The sequence below is a fragment of the Sporothrix schenckii genome (assembly GCF_000961545.1).
Source record: "Sporothrix schenckii 1099-18 chromosome Unknown Cont45, whole genome shotgun sequence".
Classification (NCBI taxonomy): domain Eukaryota; kingdom Fungi; phylum Ascomycota; class Sordariomycetes; order Ophiostomatales; family Ophiostomataceae; genus Sporothrix; species Sporothrix schenckii.
In genome coordinates, this window is record NW_015971146.1 from 403,747 (window position 1) to 430,360 (window position 26,614).

The 26,614-nt window shown below is 57.7% G+C and overlaps 11 protein-coding genes across 11 annotated transcripts; 5 read left to right on the forward strand and 6 right to left on the reverse strand.

Moving 5' to 3' along the window:
• Window positions 1–670: 670 nt before the first annotated feature.
• Window positions 671–1,754, forward strand: SPSK_00299 (enoyl reductase; the record flags this gene model as incomplete). The annotated part of the gene is made up of 2 exons (XM_016727273.1): window positions 671–932; window positions 1,021–1,754. 2 exons carry the CDS (start codon window positions 671–673, stop codon window positions 1,752–1,754), a joined length of 996 nt encoding a protein of 331 aa, XP_016586685.1.
• Window positions 1,755–2,128: 374 nt separating this feature from the next.
• SPSK_00240 (uncharacterized protein) lies at window positions 2,129–4,240 on the reverse strand (the record flags this gene model as incomplete). Its single annotated transcript, XM_016727217.1, has 1 exon — window positions 2,129–4,240. The coding sequence occupies one exon, from the start codon at window positions 4,238–4,240 to the stop codon at window positions 2,129–2,131; it is 2,112 nt and encodes a 703-aa protein (XP_016586686.1).
• Window positions 4,241–5,088: 848 nt separating this feature from the next.
• Window positions 5,089–6,133, reverse strand: SPSK_00302 (adenylate kinase; the record flags this gene model as incomplete). The annotated part of the gene is made up of 3 exons (XM_016727276.1): window positions 5,089–5,703; window positions 5,804–5,856; window positions 5,977–6,133. The coding sequence occupies 3 exons, from the start codon at window positions 6,131–6,133 to the stop codon at window positions 5,089–5,091; spliced, it is 825 nt and encodes a 274-aa protein (XP_016586687.1).
• A 1,277-nt stretch (window positions 6,134–7,410) lies between these two features.
• On the forward strand, window positions 7,411–8,651 carry SPSK_00290 (26S proteasome regulatory subunit N8; the record flags this gene model as incomplete). Its single annotated transcript, XM_016727264.1, has 2 exons — window positions 7,411–7,872; window positions 7,968–8,651. The coding sequence occupies 2 exons, from the start codon at window positions 7,411–7,413 to the stop codon at window positions 8,649–8,651; spliced, it is 1,146 nt and encodes a 381-aa protein (XP_016586688.1).
• Window positions 8,652–8,891: 240 nt separating this feature from the next.
• Window positions 8,892–9,530, reverse strand: SPSK_00334 (uncharacterized protein; the record flags this gene model as incomplete). Its single annotated transcript, XM_016727308.1, has 1 exon — window positions 8,892–9,530. The coding sequence occupies one exon, from the start codon at window positions 9,528–9,530 to the stop codon at window positions 8,892–8,894; it is 639 nt and encodes a 212-aa protein (XP_016586689.1).
• A 322-nt stretch (window positions 9,531–9,852) lies between these two features.
• On the reverse strand, window positions 9,853–11,302 carry SPSK_00274 (coproporphyrinogen III oxidase; the record flags this gene model as incomplete). The annotated part of the gene is made up of 2 exons (XM_016727248.1): window positions 9,853–10,995; window positions 11,063–11,302. 2 exons carry the CDS (start codon window positions 11,300–11,302, stop codon window positions 9,853–9,855), a joined length of 1,383 nt encoding a protein of 460 aa, XP_016586690.1.
• A 1,584-nt stretch (window positions 11,303–12,886) lies between these two features.
• On the forward strand, window positions 12,887–13,404 carry SPSK_00342 (ubiquitin-like protein ATG8; the record flags this gene model as incomplete). Its single annotated transcript, XM_016727316.1, has 3 exons — window positions 12,887–12,976; window positions 13,063–13,280; window positions 13,353–13,404. The coding sequence occupies 3 exons, from the start codon at window positions 12,887–12,889 to the stop codon at window positions 13,402–13,404; spliced, it is 360 nt and encodes a 119-aa protein (XP_016586691.1).
• Window positions 13,405–15,548: 2,144 nt separating this feature from the next.
• SPSK_00227 (uncharacterized protein) lies at window positions 15,549–18,394 on the reverse strand (the record flags this gene model as incomplete). Its single annotated transcript, XM_016727205.1, has 4 exons — window positions 15,549–16,067; window positions 16,152–17,672; window positions 17,765–17,976; window positions 18,076–18,394. The coding sequence occupies 4 exons, from the start codon at window positions 18,392–18,394 to the stop codon at window positions 15,549–15,551; spliced, it is 2,571 nt and encodes an 856-aa protein (XP_016586692.1).
• Window positions 18,395–18,455: 61 nt separating this feature from the next.
• On the forward strand, window positions 18,456–18,704 carry SPSK_10306 (uncharacterized protein; the record flags this gene model as incomplete). Its single annotated transcript, XM_016736780.1, has 1 exon — window positions 18,456–18,704. The coding sequence occupies one exon, from the start codon at window positions 18,456–18,458 to the stop codon at window positions 18,702–18,704; it is 249 nt and encodes an 82-aa protein (XP_016586693.1).
• A 1,555-nt stretch (window positions 18,705–20,259) lies between these two features.
• On the forward strand, window positions 20,260–20,713 carry SPSK_10301 (uncharacterized protein; the record flags this gene model as incomplete). Its single annotated transcript, XM_016736776.1, has 2 exons — window positions 20,260–20,442; window positions 20,471–20,713. 2 exons carry the CDS (start codon window positions 20,260–20,262, stop codon window positions 20,711–20,713), a joined length of 426 nt encoding a protein of 141 aa, XP_016586694.1.
• Window positions 20,714–22,650: 1,937 nt separating this feature from the next.
• Window positions 22,651–26,502, reverse strand: SPSK_00207 (uncharacterized protein; the record flags this gene model as incomplete). The annotated part of the gene is made up of 1 exon (XM_016727185.1): window positions 22,651–26,502. One exon carries the CDS (start codon window positions 26,500–26,502, stop codon window positions 22,651–22,653), a length of 3,852 nt encoding a protein of 1,283 aa, XP_016586695.1.
• Between the last annotated feature and the right edge of the window lie 112 nt (window positions 26,503–26,614).

The window sequence follows — 26,614 nt, forward strand, 5'->3', positions numbered from 1 at the left end:
CCATTCTCGTCTTATTAAAAGCCGGTGCAACTGTTGCCTTGGTGGCTCCTTCTCTGTCCGCACTTGTGCCATTTTATCTTCAGGGAAAGCACCACTTGTGTTCTTTAAACAAAATGGTGTGAAATGGTGCAAATGAATTGATCGCTCTTTCTGCCATGAACATTAACTATGGCCCTGCCAAAACATGCGTCGCAGGTGCCAGAGAAAGAGCGCACGACATCATGCGCTGACCACAAATCGACTTACACCGTATCGGGCAACTTCAGTGGCTGACGCCGCAACGTAGTAGCTGTTTAGTTCTCACAGGCACCGGCACAAGGGACGATCGCCCTTGCCGTTGGGACCGATCGGCCATTAACCGTTTGGCTTGCTCCTGCTCAACAGAACGGAGATGAAAAGTCAGGCACAGCCAATTAACGTCTCTCAATGGCAGGTGCCTGCCCCTTTGAACAGCTCAGTAATCGAATCCAACATAATAGGAAGGCGCCGAGGTTCCCAATTTTATCGGCTTCTGAGAGCAACGCTTTGTTGGGGCTTTGTCCCCTATTTCTCGTCTTCCGTTTCTCTCATTTAATTTTCTGTGTTTTCCACAACCACGTCATTATCTCACCCCCAACTCCAACAACACGAGCTTCGAACCGTGCGTGTGCCGATTCAGCGTCCAGACAGTATGGCCGACAAACTCACACTCGCGGTATCCAACCGCGCCAAATCCGGCACGATCAAGAAGCTACCAGCATCGATCGACATCACGACGTCGACCACCATTGAGGAACTGCAGCAGAAGCTGGCCAAGGCTTCGGGCGTCAGGGACTACAACCGCATTGGCATCTTCGACCCAGTGACGCGCAAGATCATCCGGGACCGCCGCGCCGTGCTGGGTGCCCAGGAAAATGTCGTGGCCTCCAAGGCCGTTATGGTGCAGGATCTTGGTACGAACTGGAGCTTCCTTGCGGTGGCAACTATGTTGTTTTGTGTAGTTGTATGTCCCCCGTTACTGACAGAAATACAAAATAACAGGTGCTCAGGTTGGATGGCGGACGGTGTACCTTATCGAATACGCAGGCCCGCTCCTCTTCCATGCCCTATTGTTCTACCTGCGTCCAATCATCCCGCTGCCGCAGGCCTTGAGCCGCGGCCAGACGGCGTCCCGCAGTGACCCGATCACCGACATCCAGCGGCTCGTTTACATCCTGTTCCAGCTGCACTTCGTCAAGCGTGAGCTCGAGACGGCGTTTTTGCATCGCTTCGCCGCCAACACCATGCCCGCCCGCAACATCGTCCGCAACTCGGCGTTTTACTGGCTCCTGGCCGGCTTTGCCTGCGCCTGGTCGCTCTACGCGCCCCTGTCGCCGTTCCGCGTGTCGTCCCAGTTCCCGGCGGCTTCCCCGCCGCGCTCCGGCTTTGGTTCGTCGCCCCTCGACTATGTCGGCATCGCCCTGTACGTGTTTGGCCAGATTTCCAACTTCTCGGTGCACTGGCACCTGGCGCATCTGCGGTCGCCCGGCGGCACGGAGAAGAAGATCCCCAACGCGTTTGGCAGCAGCCTGGTGACGTCGCCCAACTACATGTTTGAGATTCTGACGTGGTTGGGTGTGATTCTGATTTCGCGGGACATTGTGGTGGTCATTTTCATCAGCGTGGGCATGCTCTACATGCGCATGTGGTCGCGGGACAAGGAGCGGGCGCTGCGCCGTCTGTTCCCCGACAAGTACAAGAAGAAGAAGTACACCATGCTTCCGGGCCTGATCTAAGTGGCCGTGGCGACGATGGCCTTCAGAGGGTTGCCCTTTGTTGGCGAAGCGGACAAAAGGCCATTGCAACTGGACCAGGCCCAGAATCAGTGCCTGAGAGAACGGACAGAGAGATAATGGCGTTACTGTCGGATTTACGGTACCAAAAATGGAGTTTCCCCGGGGGCATACGGGCGCTTTTTGTGAGAGGTTTGCACCTGATGTGCTTGATTCATAACATCAATAGGGGCCGTTCATTCGGAGCCAAAAAGCCAAAGGCAGAGAATATGGAAGACACCTGCAAAGCAGACTTTTATCATTATACATTCGAAAACGAAGTGCATAAGCGTTACTATTAATACACGAAGATCATTTCTACTCATCCATCTTGCTCATCATATCGTAGCGTCGTCTGTTACCGACAAAGTCTCAGATGCCATCGACTCTTCGGTCACCTTCAACTGTGCTGTCTCCGTCACCGCGGAGATGCTTTGCTCATGGTCTCTCGGTATGTCCTCTTCTTGCTCAACATGCTTCTCGTGTGCATCTTGCTCCGCGTTCGACTCCTCTGGCAAGCTCGGGGCGTTCTCCACAGCCAATCGCTTGTCGTTGACGCGGGTGTTTTCTGGTGCAGCGTCGGCCGTTGAGGCACTTTGCGCGTCTGGTGCTGTAAGAGAGACACCGTCCGTTGGCGCCTCATTGGCTTCGGTTGCAGCGTCTCCCCCCACCTCCATAATATCTGTTTTCTGTGTTGGTCGGCCGGCAACTTCCTCTAGTTCCTGGCCCTTGTCTTTCGTTTCGTCGGCGATGGCGTCTGCCGCTGCCTCGTCAGCCGGACTTTGCTCCTCTCTTGACCGTACTTCGTTCGATGCCTCGACATGGCTTTCCTTGCTTCCGTCTGCAGTCGGTACGCTGGCTTCATCTGTCTTGAGAACACCACTTTCTGGGGTGTGCTGAGTTGAGTCCGTCTCGTTTCTCTCAGTAGCAGCCGGCGAGCCGTTGCCATCGTCTGACTTAGCAGGTGGTGCTGGAGGCTCTTTTGGCTCTGCATCGGGTACCGCTTCATGGATTTGTGAGCTGCATGCCGTATTTGTGGTAGCATTGGCCACGTCGTCAACCTCGTCCACTTCCATATTCTTGCCTTTTCCCTTGTCTTGCGTTGTTGCTGTTAAAAGGGGACTGGTCTTTGGCTGCTCGTCTCTGGGCACAGTCTCTTTCCGTCTGCTGGAGGATGGGAGAGCACGAACATTCTCCACAATATCCTCAATCTTGGCCTTTCCTTTGCCCTTCTTGTCCAGAGGCATTTCGTCAAGAGCCTTCGACCGGCTTGGACTTGCTTGCCGGCTTCTACTCCGGCTCCTGCTGTGACTTACACTACGGCTTCGACTGCGACTGCTGCCGCTATAGTAGCTGCTGCTCCAATACGTTCCGCTGTCGCTGCTGCCGCCGTCGCTGTAGACGTCGCCGTCGCCGTTATCACCAGCCTCAGGCCCTGCCTCCTGTCGAGCCGCTCGCCGCGCCGCACGCTGTGCTTCTCGTTCTACGGCCGCACGCTCGCGCCGCTCGCGCCGCTCCCGCTTTTCGCGCACCAGCCGCAGCGTCTCCTCGATGGCCGACAGCCCCTGGAACTGCATCTCGGTCCAGTTCTGCATGTCGCCCATCTCCTTGAGTGGCCCCGTCATCTCGTGCACGAGGTGCGCCAGCCCGTCGTTGGCTTTGCGCAGCCCCAGCACGGCTTTGCCGAGGTCGCGCTGCTGGCCCTCGATGGCGCGCATGTTATTGTGCATGAGGACGGCGCGGCTCTGGAGCTGGGAGTCGAGCAGGTTGGCAATGCTGGCGTCGAGGGCCTGGCGAGCCTCGGCGACTTGGCGCTGGGCGCTGGCAGAGGGGAGGGATGGCTGAAGACGCTGAAGGGGCGGCGGAGGCGGCGGCGGCGGCGCGGCTTGCATCGACCGCGGCGCCGACGTCAGGGCGGCCGGTGCAGTCGCAACACTTGCCGGGCCAGTACCTTGGCGACTCGTGGGGGGAAATTGGTGGGCCAGGGGCTCTGCGAGTGCGGCGCCCGTTGCTGGTGGAAGCAGGGGCGCTGCTGGTCCTGCAACGAGAGGGCCGAAAGGGCCTCCAGCGACGGGCGACACGGACGACACAGACGACGGTGGCGCCGCATTAGGCGACGCAGCAGAGACTGTTGCAGTCGACGTGGTAGACGGTGTCGCTGTCGACGACGAAGGAGCGGTCGTGGTCGAGACACTATCTGCGCGCCTCACGACGCGCAACATCGACTCATCCCGTGTCGCCAGCGAAGCGACGGCCGATGTCGCCGGCGCGCCGCTGCTGTTGCCTGGCACACTGACGGCATTGACGGCACTCAGGGACGCCGGTGCGGCCCGTGGTAACGAGAGGCGCGACAAGAGCGGGGGCAGCGTCGAAAGAGAGTGTGAGGCCGCGCCTCCCGATGCAGGAGGGGACGCGGGGGCCGGTGTGGAGGCAGAGGCAGGCTCTGTCATTTTTTTTGGAGGGAAATTATGTTGAGAAAAATATGTGCCAAGGAAGTGCGAATAATACGGCGTAAATTGAGAATGCGTTTGATATCAGAAACCCACTCTCCGACGTCAGCGAGCAAGCATGCGCCTCTTACCTTGGAACGATTTCACGTCGGCGAAAGAGGTTGGATGGCGGATGCCGCCTGGGCTGATTGGTGGGAGCTTTCTCCAGCTAGGAGTGGGCATCATCATGCAGGTCTGGTTGGACGAGCTCTGCAGCATCCGATTTAGGTGCAGAACCTCGGGCGCATAAAAGGCTGTGTATGGTTCGTCTCGCGGGTCGCGTGCGGTGTGTTAGTTACGGTTGCTGCCCGCAACTTAAGTTAAGTAGCAGTTTATATTGTTTTTACACTCCGTTCGCTGCTCCTTTATGACGAAGCTTTGCTTTTTTACAGAAAATACACAGCAGAGCCGTAGAGACATGGAAACAGTTGCTCCGTATCTTGCAAAGACAGCCTGTCCACGGTTCCCTTCCTGTCCCTGCACCCTGCCCAAACCGCCTCGAGGATTGTGTTTTGTTCGCATGGATGCGTTGAAACGTTTCCACCGTTCCCATCCTCGCTCACCGTCCGTCCATGCCCAAATGAATCGTTTTGTTCGTAAGTGGTGTTGGCTTATTTGCACAGCCATCGGAAGTCCCATTCTCTTGTCTCTCACGCCCCAAGATTCAAATCCATATTCAGGAGAGAAAGAGGAAATGTAGAGAATCCAGTATGCTTGAGCTCGTAGATGTCGCTTTTGATGGTGAGACCCAAAATAAATAAAAATTAAAAAATAAAAACCGCGTCAAAATTGAATGCCTCTAGAGACGACTAGTTCTTCAGCCTGCGAAGGATGGAGCTGCCGGTGCTGCTGGCCTTCTTGGCATCGCCGTCAAAGATTTGCAGGAGCGTGTCCCAGACCTGGCCGGGCTTCTGCGAGGCGTCAATGGCCTTCCAGATGCCCGTCTTGCGGTAGTACTCGACGACGGGGGCCGTCTGCGCGTGGTAGGTGGCCAGGCGCTTCTTGAGGGCCTCGGCGTTGTCATCAGAGCGCTGGATGAGCGGCTCGCCGGTGACGTCGTCGGTCATCTCCTTCTTGGGCGGGTTGAAGAGCTTGTGGTACGAGCGGCCGGACGCCGGGTGCACGAGGCGGCCGGTGATGCGGGCCACGAGCAGGGCGTCGTCGATCTGCAGCTCGACGGCGTGCTGCAGGGTCTGGTTGCGCTCCCGGAGCATGGCGTCGAGGCCCTCGGCCTGGGGCACGGTGCGCGGGAAGCCGTCCAGAATGAAGCCGCCCTTGCACTCGGGGTTCGTGTTGAGCTCCTCCTTGATCATGCCAATGACAATGTCGTCTCTGACCAGGCCGCCCTGGTCCATGATCTTCTTGGCTTCCCGGCCGAGCGGCGTCTTCTTTGCGACCTGCGAGCGGAGCATGTCGCCGGTGGCCTGTAGGTAGCAAAACGATGGTTAGCAAAAGACGCGACAGGGACAGCAACAGAAACAGCAACGAGAGCGCAATTGCCCTCAGCGCCGGCCCAAAACATACCAGGTGGCAGCAGCCGAACTTCTCCTTGATCTTGGGAGCTTGCGTGCCCTTGCCTATGCACAGTCAGTCATTGTCGCAGCGGTTTGCAACGTTCGCAGCGATCGTAAGCTCTTTGCCCAGCTTCGTCAAGCGGCGCGCAAAAGACACGGAAAGGGTCGGGGAAAAGGCCGTACCGGCTCCGGGAGGGCCAATGAGGATCATGCGGACCTCGTCAATCGTCTTGGTGGCACCGGCGCCGCCCAGGTGGCGGCTCTCGAGGTCCTTGATGCGGCCCTCGAGACGGGCGACAATATCGTGCAGGTGCTGCACCTGGTCCTCAATGACACCCATTGTTGGAGAAATGTGGCGAAGGGAGGGGAGGGGAGGAGAGGGGAAGTCGGAGGCGAGACAAGAGAAAAAAACCAGCGAGGAGTCTAGGAATTGGTCGTGGGCGTGAATGTGAAGAAGAGCGCAGAGGAAGAAATCGAGAAAGGAAAAGGAGAGAGAGAGACGGAAAACGAAGCAAAAGTGCAGGCAAGAACAAAGACGGAGAGAGCACGGAATAAGTGGAGAGTGCTGAGAAACACCACACAGAGAAAGAGACACAACACTCGCAGCAAACCGGCAGGAGCAGTCCACCTAGGAACAGCCAATGCGATCTCGGGGGAAGGAGCGAAGAAAAAAGTGTTTTAGCGCATTGGCTCAGGGCACGACAGGAAGGCGCCAACCGCTACAGGCGCCGCAGCAACTAAGAAGGCAGGTGGGGGTACTCGCGTCCGGCCTGCGGGTACCTGTGCGCGCAGATCCCGGCCACAGGTACAAGGATGGTCACGACAGGTACCTCACGCCACTTCCGGCTAAACCTTGCTGCTCCAGTTACCCGAGCTCTCCCACTTTGCAGCTGTCCCTCATGGCCGAGGCATCTTACAGAAGCTTCAAGCCTGAGCATTCTTCTTATGCGTATGTGTTTCTGTCCGTCGATGTTCCATATGGTCTAGGGCCCCCGGGTGAAGGGACACCGACAGAAAACGGCTACAAAAACGGGCACAGATGGAAGAGTATGATTCGTGCGCCAAATTCGCCTGTGAATTTACACCATACAGGCCTGGGCAGGTCGCACAGCCTTGGCCGGTAAGCATTGTATGTGAGCATTGTACTATTCGGTCGGCATCTTCAACTTGCAACACCGTACTACGACGTAATTACTTCGTGTGGTCGTTCCCTCGTGATCCATGGGATGTGCTTGTTCAGATAGTCACGTGTTTATGATGATTAGTCATTGTGTGATCCGTTGGTCAAAGTGCGCTAGTCCGAATCAGGAACTGACCTCCCAACCGCCCTGTCCCAAAGGCAGCCTCAGCAGTACGACGCCTCGTGCCTTCCACGACCATGATTTTGCAGCATCGCCAGATTTGACGCCACACTCCTGACAATCTACAAACAACGACGAACCCCCACGACCCCGACCCACGGCGACCAAGAGCACACGGGCTGCTGCATCCATACCCCCTGTGGCTCGTTTTTGGTCTGTTGACCTCAATTGATCTGACTCTGCTGCCTTGAAGCCACCCTGAAGCTCAACCCCTCCATCCACCACTCAACGAACCTCTCCCTCCCTTTCATCCACGATGCCGTCGACGACCGCCGAGACGCTGTCGCTGGTGACGCGCAATGTCTCCGTGGCGCCGCTGGTGCTGCTGTCTGCGGTGGACCACTTCAACCGCAGTTCGGCCACCAAGACACGAAACAAGCGGGTGGTGGGCGTGTTATTAGGGCAGAACGACGGCAAGAACGTGCGGGTGTCCAACAGCTTTGCGGTGCCGTTTGAGGAGGACGACAAGGACCCGTCGGTGTGGTACCTGGACCACAACTACATCGAGGCGATGAACGACATGTTCAAGAAAATCAACGCGCGCGAGAAGTTAATAGGCTGGTACCACTCGGGCCCCAAGCTGCGGGCGTCGGACCTGGAGATCAACGAGCTGTTCAAGCGATACACGCCGAATCCGCTGCTGGTGATTATCGACGTGCAGCCCAAGGAGTCGGGCGTGCCCACAGACGCCTACTTTGCCGTGGAGGAGATCAAGGACGTGAGTACCCGCGCCGTGAGGCGGACGCAGCCACACAACCACACACCACGCCAATCTAACAGAATGCGTCCCTGAACCATGACTGACCCATATAGGACGGCACGACCACGGCCAAGACGTTTGTGCACACCCCCTCCATCATCGAGGCCGAGGAGGCCGAGGAGATTGGCGTCGAGCACCTGCTGCGGGACATCCGCGACGTCGCCGTCGGCACGCTGTCGACGCGCGTCACCAGCCAGCTGCAGTCGCTCCAGGGCCTGCACCACCGCCTCGGCGACATCCAGACGTACCTGAAAAAGGTGCTCGACGGCCAGCTGCCCGTTAACCACGCCATCCTCGGCAACCTGCAGGACGTCTTCAACCTGCTGCCCAACCTGTCCACCACGGCCGCGGCCCCCTCGTCCCGTACTGGTGCGGGCGCCGCGGCGTCCACATCCACGTCCACGACCACGCTCGGCGGCGGCGAGGGCGACCTGGCCTACGCCATGAGCGTCAAGACCAACGACCAGCTGATGGCCATCTACCTGAGCTCGCTGATCCGTGCCATCACGGCGTTCCACGACCTGATCGAGAACAAGATCCAGAACCGGCAGCAGCAGGAGGAAAAGGACGCGGCCAAGAAGGATGCGGCGGCGGCAGCGGCCAACGGCGAGAGCAGCGGGCCCAACGGCGCGGCGGCGTCGGGCAGCAACAAGGACGGCAAGGACGGCGAGAAGAAGGACGACAAGGCCAACGGCGTCAACGGCGACGCAAAAGAGGGCGACAAGGAGAAGAAGTAGACGAGAAGAGAAGGCGGAAGATGCGGAAGATGCGGAAGGCGCGGAAGCAAGGCGTTTGCCAGGATGCGGGCGTCACGGGATCGGACATGCGGAATATCATAAACAGCCGTGTCTGGTGTGCACAAGGGTCGTCGCATCAGATTCGTCTACACCAAACCAAATGCCATTGTACAATTTACATGCGTCAATTATCTGTCCAGTACTAGTATACATTTTGGGTCGTATCTGTCCGACCTTTTCTCATAAAACGCCCGCCACAATACCTGCCAACGTTTCAGGCGAGCAAGCACAGTCGTCTTTTGTATCTGTCGTGTCGTCTTCACCGGCGACAACGTAAGCGTGCAGGACAGTCCACTCTTCGGCCAGCAGACACGCCAAGAGGTGCTTGCAAGGCGGCGTGCTAAACGCCAGCGGGAGGTGAGAGAGGGCGTCTTTCAGATGATGCTGAGCCGCCTGGTTCGTCTCGGCGCCGCCTGGCGTCTTGGACGACAACGCCGTCGATGCCGCGGTCTGGAGTGCAAAAAAGGCACACGTGCAGTGCCATGACCGCAGGTGGACCACGTGTGGCCGGTCGCTGCCGCCGCGGATCTGGTAGAGAGAGGGTTGTGTAGAAGACGCAGAGGCAGCGGTGGAGGCTGCGGTGGACGTTGGCGCGGCTCCTTTTGGCTGCTCGCGACGACCGCCCCACCGCACAACGCGACGGCGGTCGAGCAGGTCCAAGGCAGGCAGCACCAGTGACGGAAACAGGACGTGCAGCGTGGCCAGCAGCGGGAGGTGGCCGTCCATGCTGCCTGGCATTGTGGACGAGGCGATTGAGTGAATGAGTTCGGCGAGGACTTGCCGCGGCACCGGCAATGCCATGTCGGAACGATCAGCCATGTCGTCGTGAAAGCAGCATCATCGTATTGTTGGCCGTTGCTGTTGCCATTCGTCCGTGTACGTTATTGTTGGGTGTGGGCATGGAGTACGGCTGTAAGTTGTGATCGTACATTTGGCTGCTATTTTACGCGGTGGGTTAACTCTGCCGCATGGCGTTGTGCTCCACTATCGCCTCCAACGCCGAATTCGCTACACCTACCAACTCTACAAACCACAACACCCTCACGAATTCAGTCTCATATCCACTGTCTTATAATTTCATTGAAACATTTGCCTAGCCTGACATAAATACGCTTTTTATTTCATAACCATCCCATTTGCCTTACACCCACTCGCGCGGGTTCCGCAGCACATCCAACAGACGCTGCTCCCGGCTCTTGGGCGCCGGCTCGTACATGTACTTCCAGCTCGCCGTCAGCGGCAGGCTCATCAGGATGCTCTCGACACGCGGGCCGGGCGTGTTGAGGCCAAAGGCCGTGCCGCGGTCGTGCACCAGGTTGAACTCGACGTAGCGGCCGCGGCGGATCTGCTGCCACTCCTTCTCGGCGTCCGTGAAGGGCATGTCCTTGCGGCGCGCGATGATGGGCGCATAGGACGGCAGGAACGCGCGCAGGCCGTCCTGGACAAACGAGAAGAGGCTCTCTTTGTCGGCCGGGCCCTCGCCGGGCGCGCCGCCCGAGGCCTCGTCGAGGTCGTCAAAGAAAATGCCGCCGACGCCGCGGCTCTCGAAGCGGTGCTTGTTGTAAAAGTACTCGTCGCACCACTTCTTGAAGCGGGGCCAGTAGCTTTTGCTGTGGCGGTCGCAGACGTCCTTGAGCGTGCGGTGGAAGTGGATGGCGTCCTCGTCAAAGAGGTAGCTCGGCGTCAGGTCGGCGCCGCCACCAAACCACCAGACGCCCGTGCCGTCGGCACCCGAGGGCGTGCCGTCCGGGTTAGCCGTCTCGAAATAGCGGTAGTTGAGGTGGACGGTGGGCGCCATGGGGTTGCGCGGATGCACGACGAGACTCAGGCCGGCCGCGAAGAACTCGAGCGACTCGGGGAGGTCGGCGTCGCTGCCGGCGCCGCCCAGGTTGCGGTGGTTGGCGCGCATGCGCAGGATGCCGGCCTTGGGCAGCTTGCCGTAGACGACGCTGACGCCGACGCCGGCCTTTTCAAACACGACGCCGTCCTGCATCACACACGTGATGCCGCCGCCGCCCTCCTTGCGCAGCCACTCGTCCTGGCGGAACGTGCGCGCCGGGCGGTCGCTTTGGCCCTCGACGGCGCCGCCCGCCGTGGCCACGCCGCCGCTGTTCTCGATCTCGGCGAGGCCCTTGATGATGGCCTGCTGCTGCTCCTTGATGAACTTCTCCATGCGCAGGCGCATGGGCGACTGCTCGTTGATGGTGCCGTTGTTGTCCCGCCGCGTCTGCTCGTCACGCTCGGCCAGCGTGGGCGTGTCGCAGCGGATGGGTTCCTCGACGGCCTGGTCACATTAGCTGGGTTGTGTGATCCCATCGATGGCATGAAAGGAAGCGGAGACAGGAGCCCACCATGTTGTATGCAAGCAGGCCGCCGCCAAGGGCAAGGCCAGCTACTGCGGCCGCGATCGAGGTCGCAGGTGTGACAGAGGATGCTAGGGAAGACGGCGAGGACGTAAAGCCGCGCCGGGCTGTGCTGTTTGCGGAAAACGTGAAGAAGTTCGAGCTTTTTCCCCGTTTGGTGCCAGCGAGTCGAGCAGCGGTGTTACTGCTCTGCGCAGCAAGACGCAGCGCATGCCGTGTCGACGCCATGGCGATGCAATTCCTTTTATAAGAGACACAGACAGTCTGAGGGGAAAGAAAGAATGGCGAGACCACGGCGGCCAAGGTCCCAAATGGGCAGAGAAACCGAACGATGGCGTCGTCCGTACGTCGACCAATTGCCGTTCCCTTTCTCGTTTCGTGCTCTCTTTGTTTCTCCGAATTCAACAGGCGCTCATGCGTCTGTCCGTCCGGGGAAATACCAGAGACGTCCCTGTACAGGCTGGGCGAGAGCGGGCCACGTCTGCTGAGGATCGGATGTTTTGTGACATGGGAGTCGGAAAAGCTGAGCTCTGGCCATTTGCCAATAGCCGCTACTCTTTTAGGTCGTCAGAGTGGTGTGTTGGTGGACGGTCCCGGCGTGGCGTGCATTGAAGTGCCGCGCCCGTTTAGCTACATATGTGGCTTCAAGCTGTTATGCATCTATGCGTCTGCGTTTTCACCCCAAACTGCAGCCCTCCCCGAGGACTGCGTTAGCTATGTGAAGAATGAGGCTTGGCCTCATGAGGGTCTCTGTGCAGAGTCGTGACGGCTGCGCGTTCTTTGGCTCTAGACTTCCCTCTTCGCCTCGTCCAGCCACGATTGTGGATGACTCGCCGGCCAAAGACTCATCCTCGATGGCGAGGCCATCGTCATGGCAGGCTGGGCTGGCAGTATTCTCAAAAACTCAAGACCTACGACTCGTACATGCTTCGCATCTCGCCCGAAATCGTACATGCATTTGTCACCGGACACGTCGCGTCGAGTGCTCTGGGCTGCTGACCAACTGAGCAAATGGTGGCACAGAACTGCCTTCGATGTGATTCTCAGAGGTCGAGTGGGTCACGTGTATGAATGCGCCAATCACAGGTCGCAGACTGGCACTGTGCAAAGAGGCACCAGGCAGCGTGAATGGCGTTTGCCGCTGCGTGGGATGTCGTCGCCAGTCACGCAAACGCCAGAGGGCGTTCAGTGGATGGTCGAGCGAGCGTGCCTGTCCATCGCCGCCTCGCCCCCCCTAAACCGTGCTTGCAGGCGCATGTTAATAACGCGCCCGCGTCATCTTCCCCCGCTTTCTGTCCGCTATTCCACTGTAACCAGCCCTGTGGTTAGGATTAGGCTACCAACTCGTCATTCTCCCAGTATCACCTGGCCCGCGCCTGCCGTTTCCCGCCCTGTTGGCTAACAAGAAGAAGGAGCCACCGTCCAAAACCGAGTCATCCTGGGGGCTCGCCTGCCGTCTGTTTTCCATTCCCTCTCCTTCCCTTTTCTCTCTTCTCTTTCGTTTTCTTCCCTTTTTCTCCTCCTTCATCATATTTCACATCTCAATCCCCATCATCCTTATCATCACCACCGAGTCGACCTGGCTTTTTGTTTTGTCGTCCGCTCACAACCCTCCCGACCTGGACCCCCGCGACCCGCACACCATTAGCACCTGGGACCGACCCCACTTTGTCGTCCGCTGCCTATCTCGTCATCTCTCTGCCCGCCATTTGCTCCTCGCTTCTCGCTCCTGGGGCACTTCCTCCGTCTTTCAACAACCACCATTTTCAAACCGTCACCATTTCCGAAAAACTGCACCCGTCGCCCGTCAAGATGCGTTCAAAGTTCAAGGACGAGCACCCTTTTGAGAAGCGCAAGGCCGAGGCCGAGCGCATCCGCCAGAAGTACGCGGATCGGATTCCCGTAAGTGCCCGTTCCCTTTGCGGTGTCGCCATGTATTCGCGTTTTATTTTTTTTATTGTATCGGCTCCGTTGTCTAACATCGCCAGGTTATCTGCGAGAAGATCGAGAAGAGCGAGATTGCGACCATCGACAAGAAGAAGTACCTCGTGCCCGCAGACCTAACCGTCGGCCAGTTCGTCTACGTCATCCGCAAGCGCATCAAGCTGGCGCCCGAGAAGGCCATCTTCATCTTCGTCGACGAGACCCTGCCGCCCACCGCTGCGCTGATGTCTAGCATCTACGAGGAACACAAGGACGAGGATGGGTATGTCTTCCCCCCCCAGCCACCCTGCAAAGCCTTGAAATGGTTGTGATCATAATGCTAACACATTCCCAGCTTCCTCTACATCCAGTACTCCGGCGAGAACACCTTCGGCGAGGAGATTTGAGCATGATACTACCCCTCTAGCTTGTCTGCATTCCGTGTCTTTGTATCGCGACGAACGGCCTTGACCTGGGTTTTATTATCTGCTGAATCGCGATGACGTACCTGATGGCTCTTCATGTTTGCAATGCTATCTTTCTTATTATTATGACGAGGGACGGGGAGCCCATGGGCCGAACCATCACCTCTGGCGTTGGGAAATTGAAGGAATAACACTATATTTTTTTACTTGATTTATTTGCTTTTTGGTCTTTGATCGCTATTCTTCTACTGCACACCTTCTTTGTGATTCCGATGCTTTCGCGTCGCTTTCGTGTCATTCTCGCTCTCGAACAATGACTAGCCTTTTCAGAGCAAGAATGTCTTGATATCATCTGCCTAACGGCAACGAACAATCCGGCATCGGGAGAGCCAGCAAATGTCGACGCCGAGAAGAATTCTCCTCTCACCGCCGCAGACACCGCTGCCGCCTTGCAGCCTCAGGACTTTTTTCGGAAGCCGGTGAGCTACACCGCCAAGTGGGTGGATGCCGTTATTTTCTGCACTATCCATTTTCTACTGCCGCTGCCGCTGCCTAGCCCTTGCAGCCTTGTCACGCTCGGTCTCCTGTTGCAGCCTATTGTGTCTGTGTCCTTTCGTTTTAAATATTTATAAATGTATGCTGTGTTTTTCCATCTTCAGTATCAACTACCAACCAAATATCCGTAACAAGAGTAGGGAGTGGCAGGCCTTAACCCTTCTATTGACATGGAGAGAGAGACCCTTGGCCTTCTCTGTCTCATGTTTTGGTTATTTTCTTCCGCGTGACGTCTGTCAACACATGACAACATTTCCTAGACAAATACGCATCCTAACGCGCTTTCTTTGTCGTCTGGCATCCAAATAGCGAAAAGCTTGAATCACGTGGTTAGAGTTTCTCCAATAACGTAACAAACAGCGAAAACGACCGATTAACAGCTCCCAGTCGCGAAGATCATATTGGGCTAATTAGCGCCGCAGCCTTGTCCATGCTGTGATCGTGGCAGTTATCGTTTACCAGGCTTTTGTATTGTTTGAATAGTCGGACAGGTACTTTTAAAAGTCATATGCCGTTTTTTCTTATTAACCCCTGTGTTGAAAATACCCACAGAGTTGACGTATTTATTTGTCCAGAAGCATAATTTTTTTTTAAAAAAAAGTCATGCAAAAACTGTGATATGTCACAGTTTGTTAAAACATCTCATATGAAAAATTCAGTCTGCAAACGACACTAGCATCACGAAGAAAACCTCACAGAACCATTCTTTTGATTAATTAGATTGATAAGCGCGCAAGTTTTCATCATACATCGCCGATTCGAGCACAAAGGAAGCAAACATGCTCGTTCGAGACAAAGAGGGACGCAAACACTTCAAAGTGGGATCAGAGAGAGCGAGAACAGACCAACGGTTTTCATTACCAGGCAATTAGGACACAGAAATCAGATCCAGCCACCCGAGAAAAAGCGACCTTGTAAACAAACTGAGGAAAAGCATAGAGTAACGGCAAGGGAATAGGCCATGAACCCCACAAAAGACGAGGGAGCAGTATATGGCAGAACGAGCAAAGGCAAAGTGAGAAATAAACAGAATGAATCAAACTGGCATAGAAACAAAACAACGTACAGCCAAATGCAAGGCAACGACCTCCTCCACATATCCAACCTATTCGAAAATGAAAGGAGGGAGGCCTGTCGCATTCGTGTGCAAAGGGAAGTCGACGAAGAAGACGAAAAAAGAAGCAGTGAAGCCAGTCATGCAAGCCCACCGGAAATTCCCATAAAATGACAATAATGAACAAAGATACACCGACGCCGACCTTTTTGTTCCCGCCATCGTCTGAAGCGCGAAGAAAACATGGGGTACAAAGGACAAACTCGACCAGGGAAAGAGAAACAAAGATGCAAAATCACAGATAAGAGGTGCAAACGAAACAAGACCGTCACGCAAGACCATGTATGCAACAAGATACAACCTGCAGTCCCGGTAAAAATCCCAGTAAAAAGCACATGTAACAACCAAAAATAAAACAAATAAATAGCAAAAGAGACCTGACAACAAGCACCCGCCTGGCACACGACAGCCCGGCAAGGTAGATGAACAGCACAGTAAGCTCGCGACAGTGGTGTATTTATGACGCGTTGACCTTCTGCTTCTTAGGCATCCGGGGTGTTGGTGGCTTCGCCTTGCCCTGCAGACCGTTGACTTGCGGGTTGCCAGCCGGTGTCGGCGCCGACGTCGGACCGCCGTTCACGTCGTCCTCCGTCTTCACACCAGACGGCCGTCTCCGTTTCGTGCCGGCAGGCGAAGTGTTTGCGCTCGGGCCGTTGGAGTTGGTGCCTTGCTGGCTCTGCGACGGGTGCATGGCTGGTGCCGGCATGGTGCCGGGTGCAGGGCTACCTACAACATGAGGTGAGCCCGGCGGGGGGAGGTGCGCGGCGTGCGGGCTGGCCCCAATAGGGAACTGACCCATGCCAGGTGTCCGTGGGCCGCCCTGCGGTAATGCGCCTTGGCCGTTGACGTTCATGTTGTTGGCTGGAGTCCGGATGACATTCTGGACGTACTGGTCCAAGGTGCTGAAGGCCGTCAAGCTGGGGTTTTCGTGGCTGTAACTGAAGAGGGGTGTCATGTGGCCCATGACTTCCACGACCTAGATATTGAAGTCAGTATTCATAAGCATGTTCATAACCATGTGCCGACAACAATCTCGAATGCAGCGACAGCAAATTCATACCTCGAGGAACTGGTTGACGGCCTCGGTAATGCCAACACTCTCCTTGATGCTCGAGTGGGGAAGCTGAAAATCCGGGGGGATGCTCTGGGGCGACTTCATCTGCTTGACCTTGCCCTTCTTGCTCATTTCGGGAGACTGCTTGTTGTCGCTCAGATTTATACTCCGCCATTCCTTGACCCACTTGTGGCCAGGCTGCGCAGCCTGGATGACCATCTTGCGCGGCAAAAACTCTTCGTGGTCCTCGCAGCTGAACTCGAACAGCTCAAACTTTTGCTCGGCATCAAACTGTACGCGCACAGAGCCGCTCGAGACAACCTGGGAGCCGTTGGTAAACCACTGCACAAAGTTGGCCTTGGAGTTTTCGACACAGAAGCGGTCGCTCTGGATGGGTTTCTCGACGAAGCCCTTGTCCATGACGAACTGCATCTTCTTGACACCGCTCTCAAAGTACGTGTGGAAGTACCGCGCCAGAGCAGAGCAGGGGATTTCGTACTGCTTGCTGGTCTTTTCCTCGCCATCGACAATGTGTATCGAGTGGCGGAAGACACCAACAGGCGAGAAGAAGCGGTTGACAAAGTCGACCCAGTACGCAACATCCTCCTTGCCCTTGGAGCCGGGGAAGGAGCCGAGAGACTCGCTAAACTGGGTCAGCCGCAGCAGACACTGCATCCGCATAGGCTCGCGCTTCTGCTGGAGCGCGGCATTGGCAGCGGCCATGTGGTGTGCTTGCTGTAGAGCAAGAGGGTTCTGCTGCAGCATGTGATGTTGCATCTGTGCCTGCATCTGTGGGGTGACATGCTGCGGCATCTGTTGCGGCATCTGCTGGGGCGGCTGAGGGCCACCCGGGCCCTGCTGCTGTGGTTGGGGTTGGCCTGCCATCTGCGGGGTCATCTGGACTTGCATACCCTGCGGTCCGCCGTTTTGGGGGGGCGGGCCACCTGGCTGCTGGCCGGGCTGTTGAGGTGTTTGCGGCTGGCCAGGTTGACTAGGCTGTTGTTGCTGCTGGGGTTGGCCCTGCTGGCCCGGCTGGCCCGACGGCCCTGGCTGGCCTGGCTGGCCTTGCTGACCGGGTTGACCGGGTGGACCGGGCTGACCGGGCTGGCCGGGCTGGCCGGGGCCGCCTTGTTGTGCTGCCTGCTGGGCCTGCTGGGCTTGTTGAGCTTGTTGTGCCTGCTGGGCCTGCTGTTGAGCTTGCTGTTGTGCTTGCTGTTGTGCTTGCTGCTGGGCCTGCTGGTGAGCCTGCTGCTGCTGGTGATGTGCTTGCTGCTGCGCCTGCTGGGCCTGTGCCTGCTGGACCTGCTGGGCTTGCTGTTGGGCCGTAGCAATCGCTTGCGCCTGTTGAACCTGCTGAACCTGTTGAGCCTGCTGAGCCTGGGCTTGCTGGGCTTGCTGGGCCTGTTGTGCCTGTTGGTGAGCCTGCATGGCCGCGAGGTGGGCTTGCTGGACCTGGAGCTGATTCGGGTTGTGTGCTTGGTTGTTGAGTTGGTGTTGCGAAATGGCGTTCTGCTGGGCGATCATGGCCTACCAAGTTACCAAGTTGGATCATGGTTAGCTATGGGCCTTATGTATTTTATGTATTTGTACGAGATACAGATCCATGGGGTTCGACATACCTGAGTACGCGGGTCCTGCGCACCCCCTTGCGCGCCCATACGTCTCTGGAGAGCCGCGATCTGGCTGGCCTGCATCATGCTCGGGTTGTACATGCCGGGGTGCTGCTGCTGCATCATCATCTGCTGCGTGTGGCGCTGTTGCTGCTGCTGCTGCTGCAGCTGTTGCAGTCTCTGTTGTTGGAGCTGTGCCTGAAGCGCTGGGTTGTTGACTACTAAATACAATCAGTACGCTGACACGTTGGAGCAAGAGGGGCGATGAGGAAAAGCCATCATCGGAAAACGTTGGTCATCGAGACAAGTGGAGAACGTACATGCCATGTGGCTCATTTGTTGCTGCTGGAAGAGCATAGCCTGTTGCTGAGGACTCATATGCTGGATATTGTGGCCACCCGGTCCGCTGACGCCCGGCGGCATACCCGCCGCCATCATCGCGGCTGGGTTGATTTGGGGTCCTCCCGGGCCCGAGACGCCCATCTGTGCGGCGAGGTGTTGAGGGATGGCGCCGGGCTGACCGGGCTGGCTGGGGTTATGAGCCATGCCGGGCGCAAGGCCGGGATGTCCTTGCGGGACACCGGGATGCTGCTGCATCGCGTTCGGGTGTGGTGAGAACGCGGGTCCCATACTCGCCATCTTTGCTGTATACGCGCGCGCGGCCTAATCGTCCCCAAAACGGTAAATAGGCAGCGAGGCAATGTCGGCAGGCGATGTGGGCGACGAGAACAAGACAGGTGGTGATGCAGCGCGCCGTCGGACTTATCGCATGCGAGGGTGTGGGTTGGGAAGGTTCGAGAGGATCGGACGAAACACGGGGCGGGCTACCTCTGTCGTCGGTGGAAATAAGCAGGGGACCGAGCCGGAGATGGAATCGAATTCGTTTCGCGATATGCAAATTCGCAGAGTGCGCCAATGGAGGCAGAGAAAAGAGAGACGAAGACGCTGACAATGGATCCCAGATGGTGTCCTGGAAACCCGAAGGATGTCGCGGTTTTGCAGCTTCGCTAACGGTGCCGAGTGAGCTTTCGGCAGTTTGTCGCAGGAAAGGGCGTGTTGGCTCTGCAAGGGTTCTTCGCAAAGGTTCTTCGCACTTTTGTCACGACAATGGTTTTGCGAAACGAAAAGAATGCGGCGACGTTCGAAGAAGAAAAATGGCTGCCAAAGCACGCCACGGGGTGCGGTACAGTTTGTGTGTGATGCGGGATTCGAAACGTGAGAAACAAAGACGGGGGGAGAGAAAGAGGAAAGGTAGGTAGGGGTTGAGAGCCAGACCTGGCTGAAAGGGAACGCGACGACCTATTCAGTCCAGCAGTGAATGGCAGCCCAGGAATTCAAGATAAAAAAATCGTGCCAGAGAAAACAAAGTAACTGGCCCGTTGGCGCTTCTTCGTCTCCTTTCTCTATTTTATCAGGTCTGCCAGTGAGCGCCAAAAAAAGGAAGTCAAAGCGACCGTCAAGTTTCCCGCGATAGAAGACGAAACATGCGACAAAAGAGAAGCAACCAAGTCAGCGAAGAGGATGCAAGGGGAAGAGCGGAGCTGGGTGGAAAGAAATTGGAAGAAAGTGTGGGCGATATGGAATCGAACGGCCAGTGGAAGGCGATGATCGCCCGCGAAAGCGCGAAAGAGAGGGCCTCAGGGCGCAAGACCGAAGAATTAGTAGGAGCTTAGCAAGAGAAGTGAAGAAAAGAGGGCCTCAAGAGAAGCTTCAGGAGGGATAATTAGGGAGGTGAGTGGAGGAGAATAGCGCCCAAGCGATGGGATTGCGGGAAGATTGGGGGGGGGGGCCTTGCGGGTGCGCGGGAGAGGAAGCGCACGAGACGGACCAGGGAGGATCAGGAACACAAAAGTCTGGAGGCAACGAAGCCGACAGTAGATAGGTCAGAAGAAAGGGTGGAGGCCTGGCCAGTCCCAAAATTTGACTAGGAAGTTTGATGGCGTAAAAAGATACAGCGACGATTCGGTTCTAGAGGAGCCGACACCAGCGGCCACTAACAAAAAATAGCAAGGGTAGGTAACACCCACAAGAGACGACGGCTTCTTTGCAGACCCTGAGGCGTGGGAAGGTTGGGGAACTGTATGGCGAGGGCAGCGGAAGAAAAGGAGATCAAATGTGAAGCTGTGAAGCTGTGAAGCCGAAGAAAAGGAGAGGAAAGGGGGGAAGGCGGGACATGGAGAGGAAGCAAAAAGTTTTCACTCTCGTGGTGCAACCGATGCGGAGGCAAAAAAGGAAGTCGACAATAGCGAGCCAACGGCAGTGCGTGTGGAAGGGGCGACTGTGCGCATGTGCGCTACTCTTGGTCGCTGCCTTTTGTTGACAGGCGTAACTGTCGTAAGTGACAATTGACGACGACGCCCAGAGTTTGTTGAAGGAAGGCGCAGAGGATGTCATATAACGCCACAGGTACGATTTACGGGGAAATGGCAGTTGCGACACAGAGCGAAGACTCGTTATACAGAAGTCGCGATTGTGCGAGAAGCAGGAGAATGGTTTCGTGCAGCATGGAGAAGGCAAGAGCGAACAACGGACAAGCGATTGGGCCGCAGAAAGCTGCGACGACAAACGGCAGGCGGGATCCACCAGAGCTGTTTTTGGAGGACAAACCCAAGGCAGGCGCAATTGGGGAGCAGACGGGACAAGGAGGGGGATGCAGAAATCCGCGACAAACAGGGGGGATGCGAGAGGTTTGTTTCTGTCAGAGAATGTGAACAGACGGAGGATGAGGAAGAACCGAGAAAGCAGAAGAAAGCAGCCAAAATCAAAGGCCACGACGAGGGATTCCGCGATTGCGGAAGAACGTGGAGGTGGGAAAGAAATGCGGTTAGACGTCGTTTCGAGAAGAGAAGGTGCGAACAGCGAATGGAGAGGGAAGAGCGGATGCTCGCACTCGAAATCTGGACACGCTCACACTGCGAGATTCTAATCTCTGCGGAGTACTCCGCACGTCGCACATAATTTGTATTTCATGTACTGCGTTTCTGCTGACGGCCCCATTCTGGAGGAAATGGGAAATGAACCCAGATGCGGCCTCGACAAGCGCGTTTTTACAACTGTACGATTTATGTACTCCGTATGACGCGTTTCTCTGATTTGGAAGGCGCCATGAATGTGCTTGTTGAAAGGGTACCTGCCATTTCGAGACGTATTGCAGACGACGAACAGCGTATTGTATCTTTCAAAGTGATCCGAGGCTCTTTCCTTTCTAGTTCAACTGTCTACGCCGCTGTTTCTTCCTCCTCTCTATTTTCACTATCCTTTTCTGTGTGATACTCATCGACATTGAAAACACACTGTTGGATCAACACAGAAGGCAAAGGCCCTGAGGCCTAATACGGGTGGCTGGGAACAGGCATATTGGGCCCTGCAGGAAGCGGGCCGATGCTCCAAGCCAAATTCAAAAGCGTGGCGAGCGTGGCAGCGTGGGTCAGACCACACACGGAGAAAAGTGGGTCAACATTAGTCATCTTTACTTCGGCTAAACTATTTTTCCTCTGCCGGGTCTGGCCAAATTTAACGGCGCGAAGAAGGAAGCTCAGAAGGTACGACATGCTGAAGGGGAAGAAAGAGCGAAAGTGGGGCAGCATATTTGCTTTGGCGAGAGACCCCAGCGGGCCCAGCTATAAATTTTTTCTGCATCCAAATATGCTTGTACCTTTTTTCCTTCCTTTCGTCTTTTCACTTTCCTCAACACAACAACCACCACTGGCCAGAGTTTGACGCCAAGCTGCACAGCTGGCTGTATGGTGGCAGACGAGCTGTCTGCCCGCTTCGAGCATAACGAGATTGTGCAGCTGTGTCGACTCTGGCTGCCACCAAATCGTGAGTCTTGTTCCTTTCCGACATCCATCACGACACTCGTCACCTTCTACACATGTCCCCTGTCCCTCCCTGGCCATGATGACATTCCAAAACACATGTCTTCTTTTCCCAACAGAATCGCCCATGAAGAAATTTTGTCTGTTTCCGGGCTCGTTCCTACGGGATCGTAGCTTGTTACGTGCCAGTATTGTTACGTCTGAGCCGCTCGTTTTTGCACATCATCTTTTTTCCGTGTGGAGAGGAGAACGTTGCTGACCAGTGATAGTCTTTTTAGATGTGTCGAATACAATTGCACTAGAACAGGGGCGTACGACCACGGCTGGGCCGTGAAGACGACGGGTTGACAAACGCCAACCCGTCGTGTGTATGAAACTAGGTCAGTTGTTTTTGATGCTTTGCGATTTGAGCAAGACAATAGCAGTCACCCGTCGACATACATTCACCTTCACTCCTCATCTACACTCTCCCGGTTCTTATGATGAAAATTATTCCTACATTCGCAGTTTCCACTTGAGTATCCTACATATAGAAGAGCCAATTTCTATTGGATGCAAATGAGGGCAAAGCATCTTCCTTGGATGTCTGATCAAGAACCACACCCAATCATTTCTGTTGTGTTTGGTGTGCTGCTGTTTGTCTGTGTCATCCTGTTCTGACACACGCTTGCTAACACTCGGCAATAGATTTCTTAAGTAATGCATGATTAAACGACGAGACGCCCGACACGACGTGCCATACGATATAGCTCGATGTGGCAAATGAAAATGAGACAATGGGCAGCAGAATTAGACAAGGAAATGGAGTGCAGTGGGATTCACCTCCAGTATAGAATGAATTCAAAACCCTTAATTTTGTCAAAAACTCCAGACATCAGTATCTTGTATATTTTCCATGTCCGTACTGTCCGTAAACAATCAACGCCAAATACCAAACCAGGAGATACGTTTGTTCGTGACCGTGTCCATAACTACGAACATGCGATCCACTTCACTCTTGTTCAGATTGTGTTTGTACATCAAAAGAATCCACACCTAGATTGGACTACGTCGTCTCTGAAACAGGCCCCAGGCTCCCTAGGCCACACTCAGGCCTTGTCTCGTCGCAAACGACTCGCCCCCGCTGCCAGCACCGCCAGCACCGCCAGCACCGCCCCCTGTCAGCCCCGCGCCTCGCTTCACCCGTCCTCCGACCATGCCGCGCCGGTTCCGTCCCGTCCGGCCGCGGCCCAGCCAGTTGAGCTTCAGCAGACGGCTCAACTCCTCGACGCGGCGGTTGCCGTCGTCGCCGTCGGGGGCGGCGGCGTTGGTCGCTGCAGCCGAGGAGGAGGACTCGCCCGCCACGCCCACACCGGCCAGCACGCTCATGCACTGCAGCATGCGGCCGACCATTTCCGTGACCTGTTTGCTGTCCTCGACGTTTTGCTCGCGGACGCTGCCGAGCAGACTGGCGCCGCCGGACGAAGGAGGGGGGCCGCCCCCATTGGCGTTGGCGTTGGCGTTGGCGTTGCCATTGCCGTTTGTGTTGCCATTGCTGTTACTCACGCTCGTGACCGTCGTGAGGGCGCCCCCGCTGACGGACGAGCTAAACGACGGCCGCGGCTCGTTGCTGCTCGCAAAGGAGACGTTGCTGATGGCGCGGGACCGGCTGCCGCTGGCCATGCCACCACCACCCGTGTCGTTGCTGCCGTTGAGGTTGAGGGTGGCCGTCCCGCTCGGGTCCAGCGACGACATGGCCGTGCCGGGCCGGTCGTTGCTGGTGGTGGTACTGCCAAAGCTGCCGTAGCTGTGCGCGGCGGCGGCGGCCAAGGACGAGTTGGAGCGGCCGGGGCGCTGCTGGATGGGAATGGGTTTTGTTTGGCTCATGCCCATGCCCATGCTCATGCTGCTGGGCGACGTCATCATGGTGGGCGAGGCGCGGGCCATGGCCATGCCGGCGAGCGACTGGGGCAGGAACTCGAGCGAGAGACGCGAAAAGATGGGTTTGAGCGTGTCGTAGCGGGGCAGGATGACCGTGTCGCGGTAGGACGCGAGCACGAGGCGGCGGACATCGAGGACGGCCGAGACGGGCGCGACGGCGGGGGATGCGGTCGTCGCGGTCGTCGCGGACGTCGCAGCCGTCGCAGCCGTTGCAGCCGCCGTGGTTGCCGACGTCGCCGTCACGCCGCCCCAAAAATCGCGCGCCTGTTCAGGCGTGAGGAGCGTGCCCGTGCCGGCAAACTCGAGATCAAGCGGCAAAAAGACGGCCTGCATGTACGGCAGAATGCTCGTAAATGTAAAGAGCCACAGCTCGACGAGGGCCGGGATCAGGCGGTCCTCGGGGGTCTGGCGCAGGGTGCGGTCGAGGGAGGCGAAGCCCATGGTCAGCAGGTCGCGCAGGTCCTCGAGGATGATGTTGGGCGAGCGGCGCTGGATGCAGTACTGGATGTGCATGACGACGACACGGTTGAGCAGCTCGACGGGGATGCGCAGGTCCTCGCCCTCAAAGATGACCTGCAACTTGGCCTTGAGGTAGGGCCAGGCGTCGTCGTAGCTCAGGTTGCTCGAGCCGTACTTGGCAGCGTCGACGGCCGAGTCGGCCAGCAGGCCCGCGCCGCCCGACCCATAGCTGCCGGGGCCGGGCCAGACGTCGCCCTGGACGCTGCCAGCGCCGCCGCCCATGCCGCCGCCCAGGCCGCCGAGCTCGATGCTCGCGGCGCGCGTGTAGTCGCCATTGGCGGCGATGTTGACGGCGCTGGCAGCAGCGGCCGCGGCCGCCGCGGCCGCGGCCTTGTCTTCTTTGTCCTTCTTCTTGTCGCGCAAGGCGCGCGCACCATGGCGCAGGTCCAGACCGCTCATGCTCTTGAAGGTGGTGGACGCCGGCCCGGGGCTGTTGGGCGGCAAGCTGAAATTGTAGAGGCTGCGCGGGGCGTTGGGGTCGGTGGGCCGCGAGTTGCTGGCGGCCGAGGACAGCGGCAAATGGAAGTCGTCCTTGTCCTTGAGCTTGTGTTTCTGGCGGGACAAGAAGTGGTGCTTCTTTTCCTTGCCCTCCTTGCCCTCTTTGCCCTCTTTGTCCTTGTCCTTGCCGTCTTTCCCGCCGGCCGTGCTCGCGGTGCTGTCCTTTTCATAAAAGGTGGGAGCGCCGCCCGCGGCCGTGCTCGTAAGACCGAGACCACCGCTGCCGCCGAGCGTCGCGCTGCTGCTGGACCCGACCAGCCCCAAGCCCATGCCCAATGGGCCCATGCCGCTGTCGGCGGCGCGGATGGTGGCGGCCGACGAGTTGCCCAGGCTGTAAAAGGACGACTGGCTGGACGAGTCGAGGCTGGTGGTGCTAAAGTTGGCGCGCTGCAGCGAGGCGAGGGCCGACGAAATGCCCATCTTGTTGGGGCTGGGCAGCGGCTTGTCCTTTGCATCGCCCTTGGTGGAGATCTTGCCGGGCCGCGAGAAGAGCTTGACCTTGGACTTTTCGGCCTTTTTCTCGGGGACGGGCGGGGGCGGTGGCGGAGGCGGTAGCGGTGCATGTTGTGCATGTTGTGCATGTTGTGCCTGCTGTGCCATTTTGGGCGACGGCGGCCCGCCCGCGCGCGAAAACACGACGTTGGCGGCCGTCTGCGCGGCCGACGTGTGGCTGCCGAGTAGGCCGTTGTGGTACGTCTGGTCGCCGAAGCCGCTCTCGCGCGGGGCGCTGGCCTCGGTCAAGCTCAACGTTGGCGGCACCAGGGGTCCACCACTGCTCCGCTTGTTCTTGTTGATGGTGCTGGTGTTCGAAGCGGCCGCAGCGGCTTCGTACGACTCGCCGGGTGCGGGCACCGTCTGTGACCGCTGGCGGGAGTGTTGCGGCACATGCTGCGGCGGTCCCGTCTGATGTTGGAGAGAGTGTTGTTGGTAGAGAGAGGGCGGTTGTGAGTGGGCGTATTGCGCATGCTGGGCAGGGTGACCTTGAATCTGCTGCTGCTGCTGCACCATGTGGGACTGCTGCGCTTGCTGCAGTTGCTGCTGCTGCTGGGGCGTCAGCTTGGCCGAGCCCTGGCCTTGAACTTGGCCTTGGCCTTGTGCCGTTCCCTGTTTGTGGTGGAGGACGGCCGCCTGGGCAGCGATTTGGCTCGCACTCATCTCGCGCCGCTCCTGCAAAGGCGGCGTGTTGACACCACCACGGGACGACGGCCGTGCGTTTTGCTGCCCCTGCCCCTGCTGCTGTGCATTGATGACCTGGGACAGGCTTCCGCCGCCGTTGGTCGAGGGCAGCGAGACGTCAAAGAGGCCGGCGGTTTGGGAGTGCTTGCGCGCGTGCGAGGGCTTGAAGGAGGCGATGGGGCTCGTGGGGGCGGCCGTGGCCGTCTTTTCTGCTGCCGTGTTGGTATTGTTGGAAGAGCTGCTCGCGGTCGGCAGCGTCAGTGGCAGCGGCGAAACGGCCCGCAGAGTCTCGCCGGCAGCAACGTTGAGTCCCGCAGCGCCAGCCGAGGCGGCCGAAGCGGCCGCTGCAGTGGAGGCGGCGTTGGCGTTGGCGTTTGCATTTTGCCGCGCGGCGGCGGCAGCAGCGACGGCAGCCGTCACGGGCGTCGGGCGGGAGAAGTTGCTGTGAGCAGGGGGCGCGGCTGTCGGTGGCGTTGATGTGCTGGCACTGCCGGCGATGCCCGGTTGTAGCGGCTGTGTTTGTGTTTGCTGTGTTTGCTGTGTCGGCATCTGCTGGCGCACCTTGTTGATCGTCAAGGGCGGGGGCAGCGCCGACAGACGGGGATTCTCATCGCTGGTCACGGGCGAGTCACGGCGCGGCCGCGTCGGCGGTGTTGGTGCCATGCGTGACGGTTGGTCAAACGTGGGCGAGAGGCTGGCGCGAGACGAGTTGTTCGCCGCCGTCGCTGCCACCAGGGCGGCCGAGGTTGGCGTCGGTGATGGCGGCCGCAGCGGCGAGAAGCTTCCAGGGCCTCGTGGCGGCCGTGCAGGCTGCATGGTGGGTGGATGTGATGGCGATGCTGGTTAGGGACGAAGAGAGCGAAGAGAGGATGGTCGAGGTCGTGCAATCTGGCGATGGCTTCGGTCGACTCGGCACGGCCACCCCGTC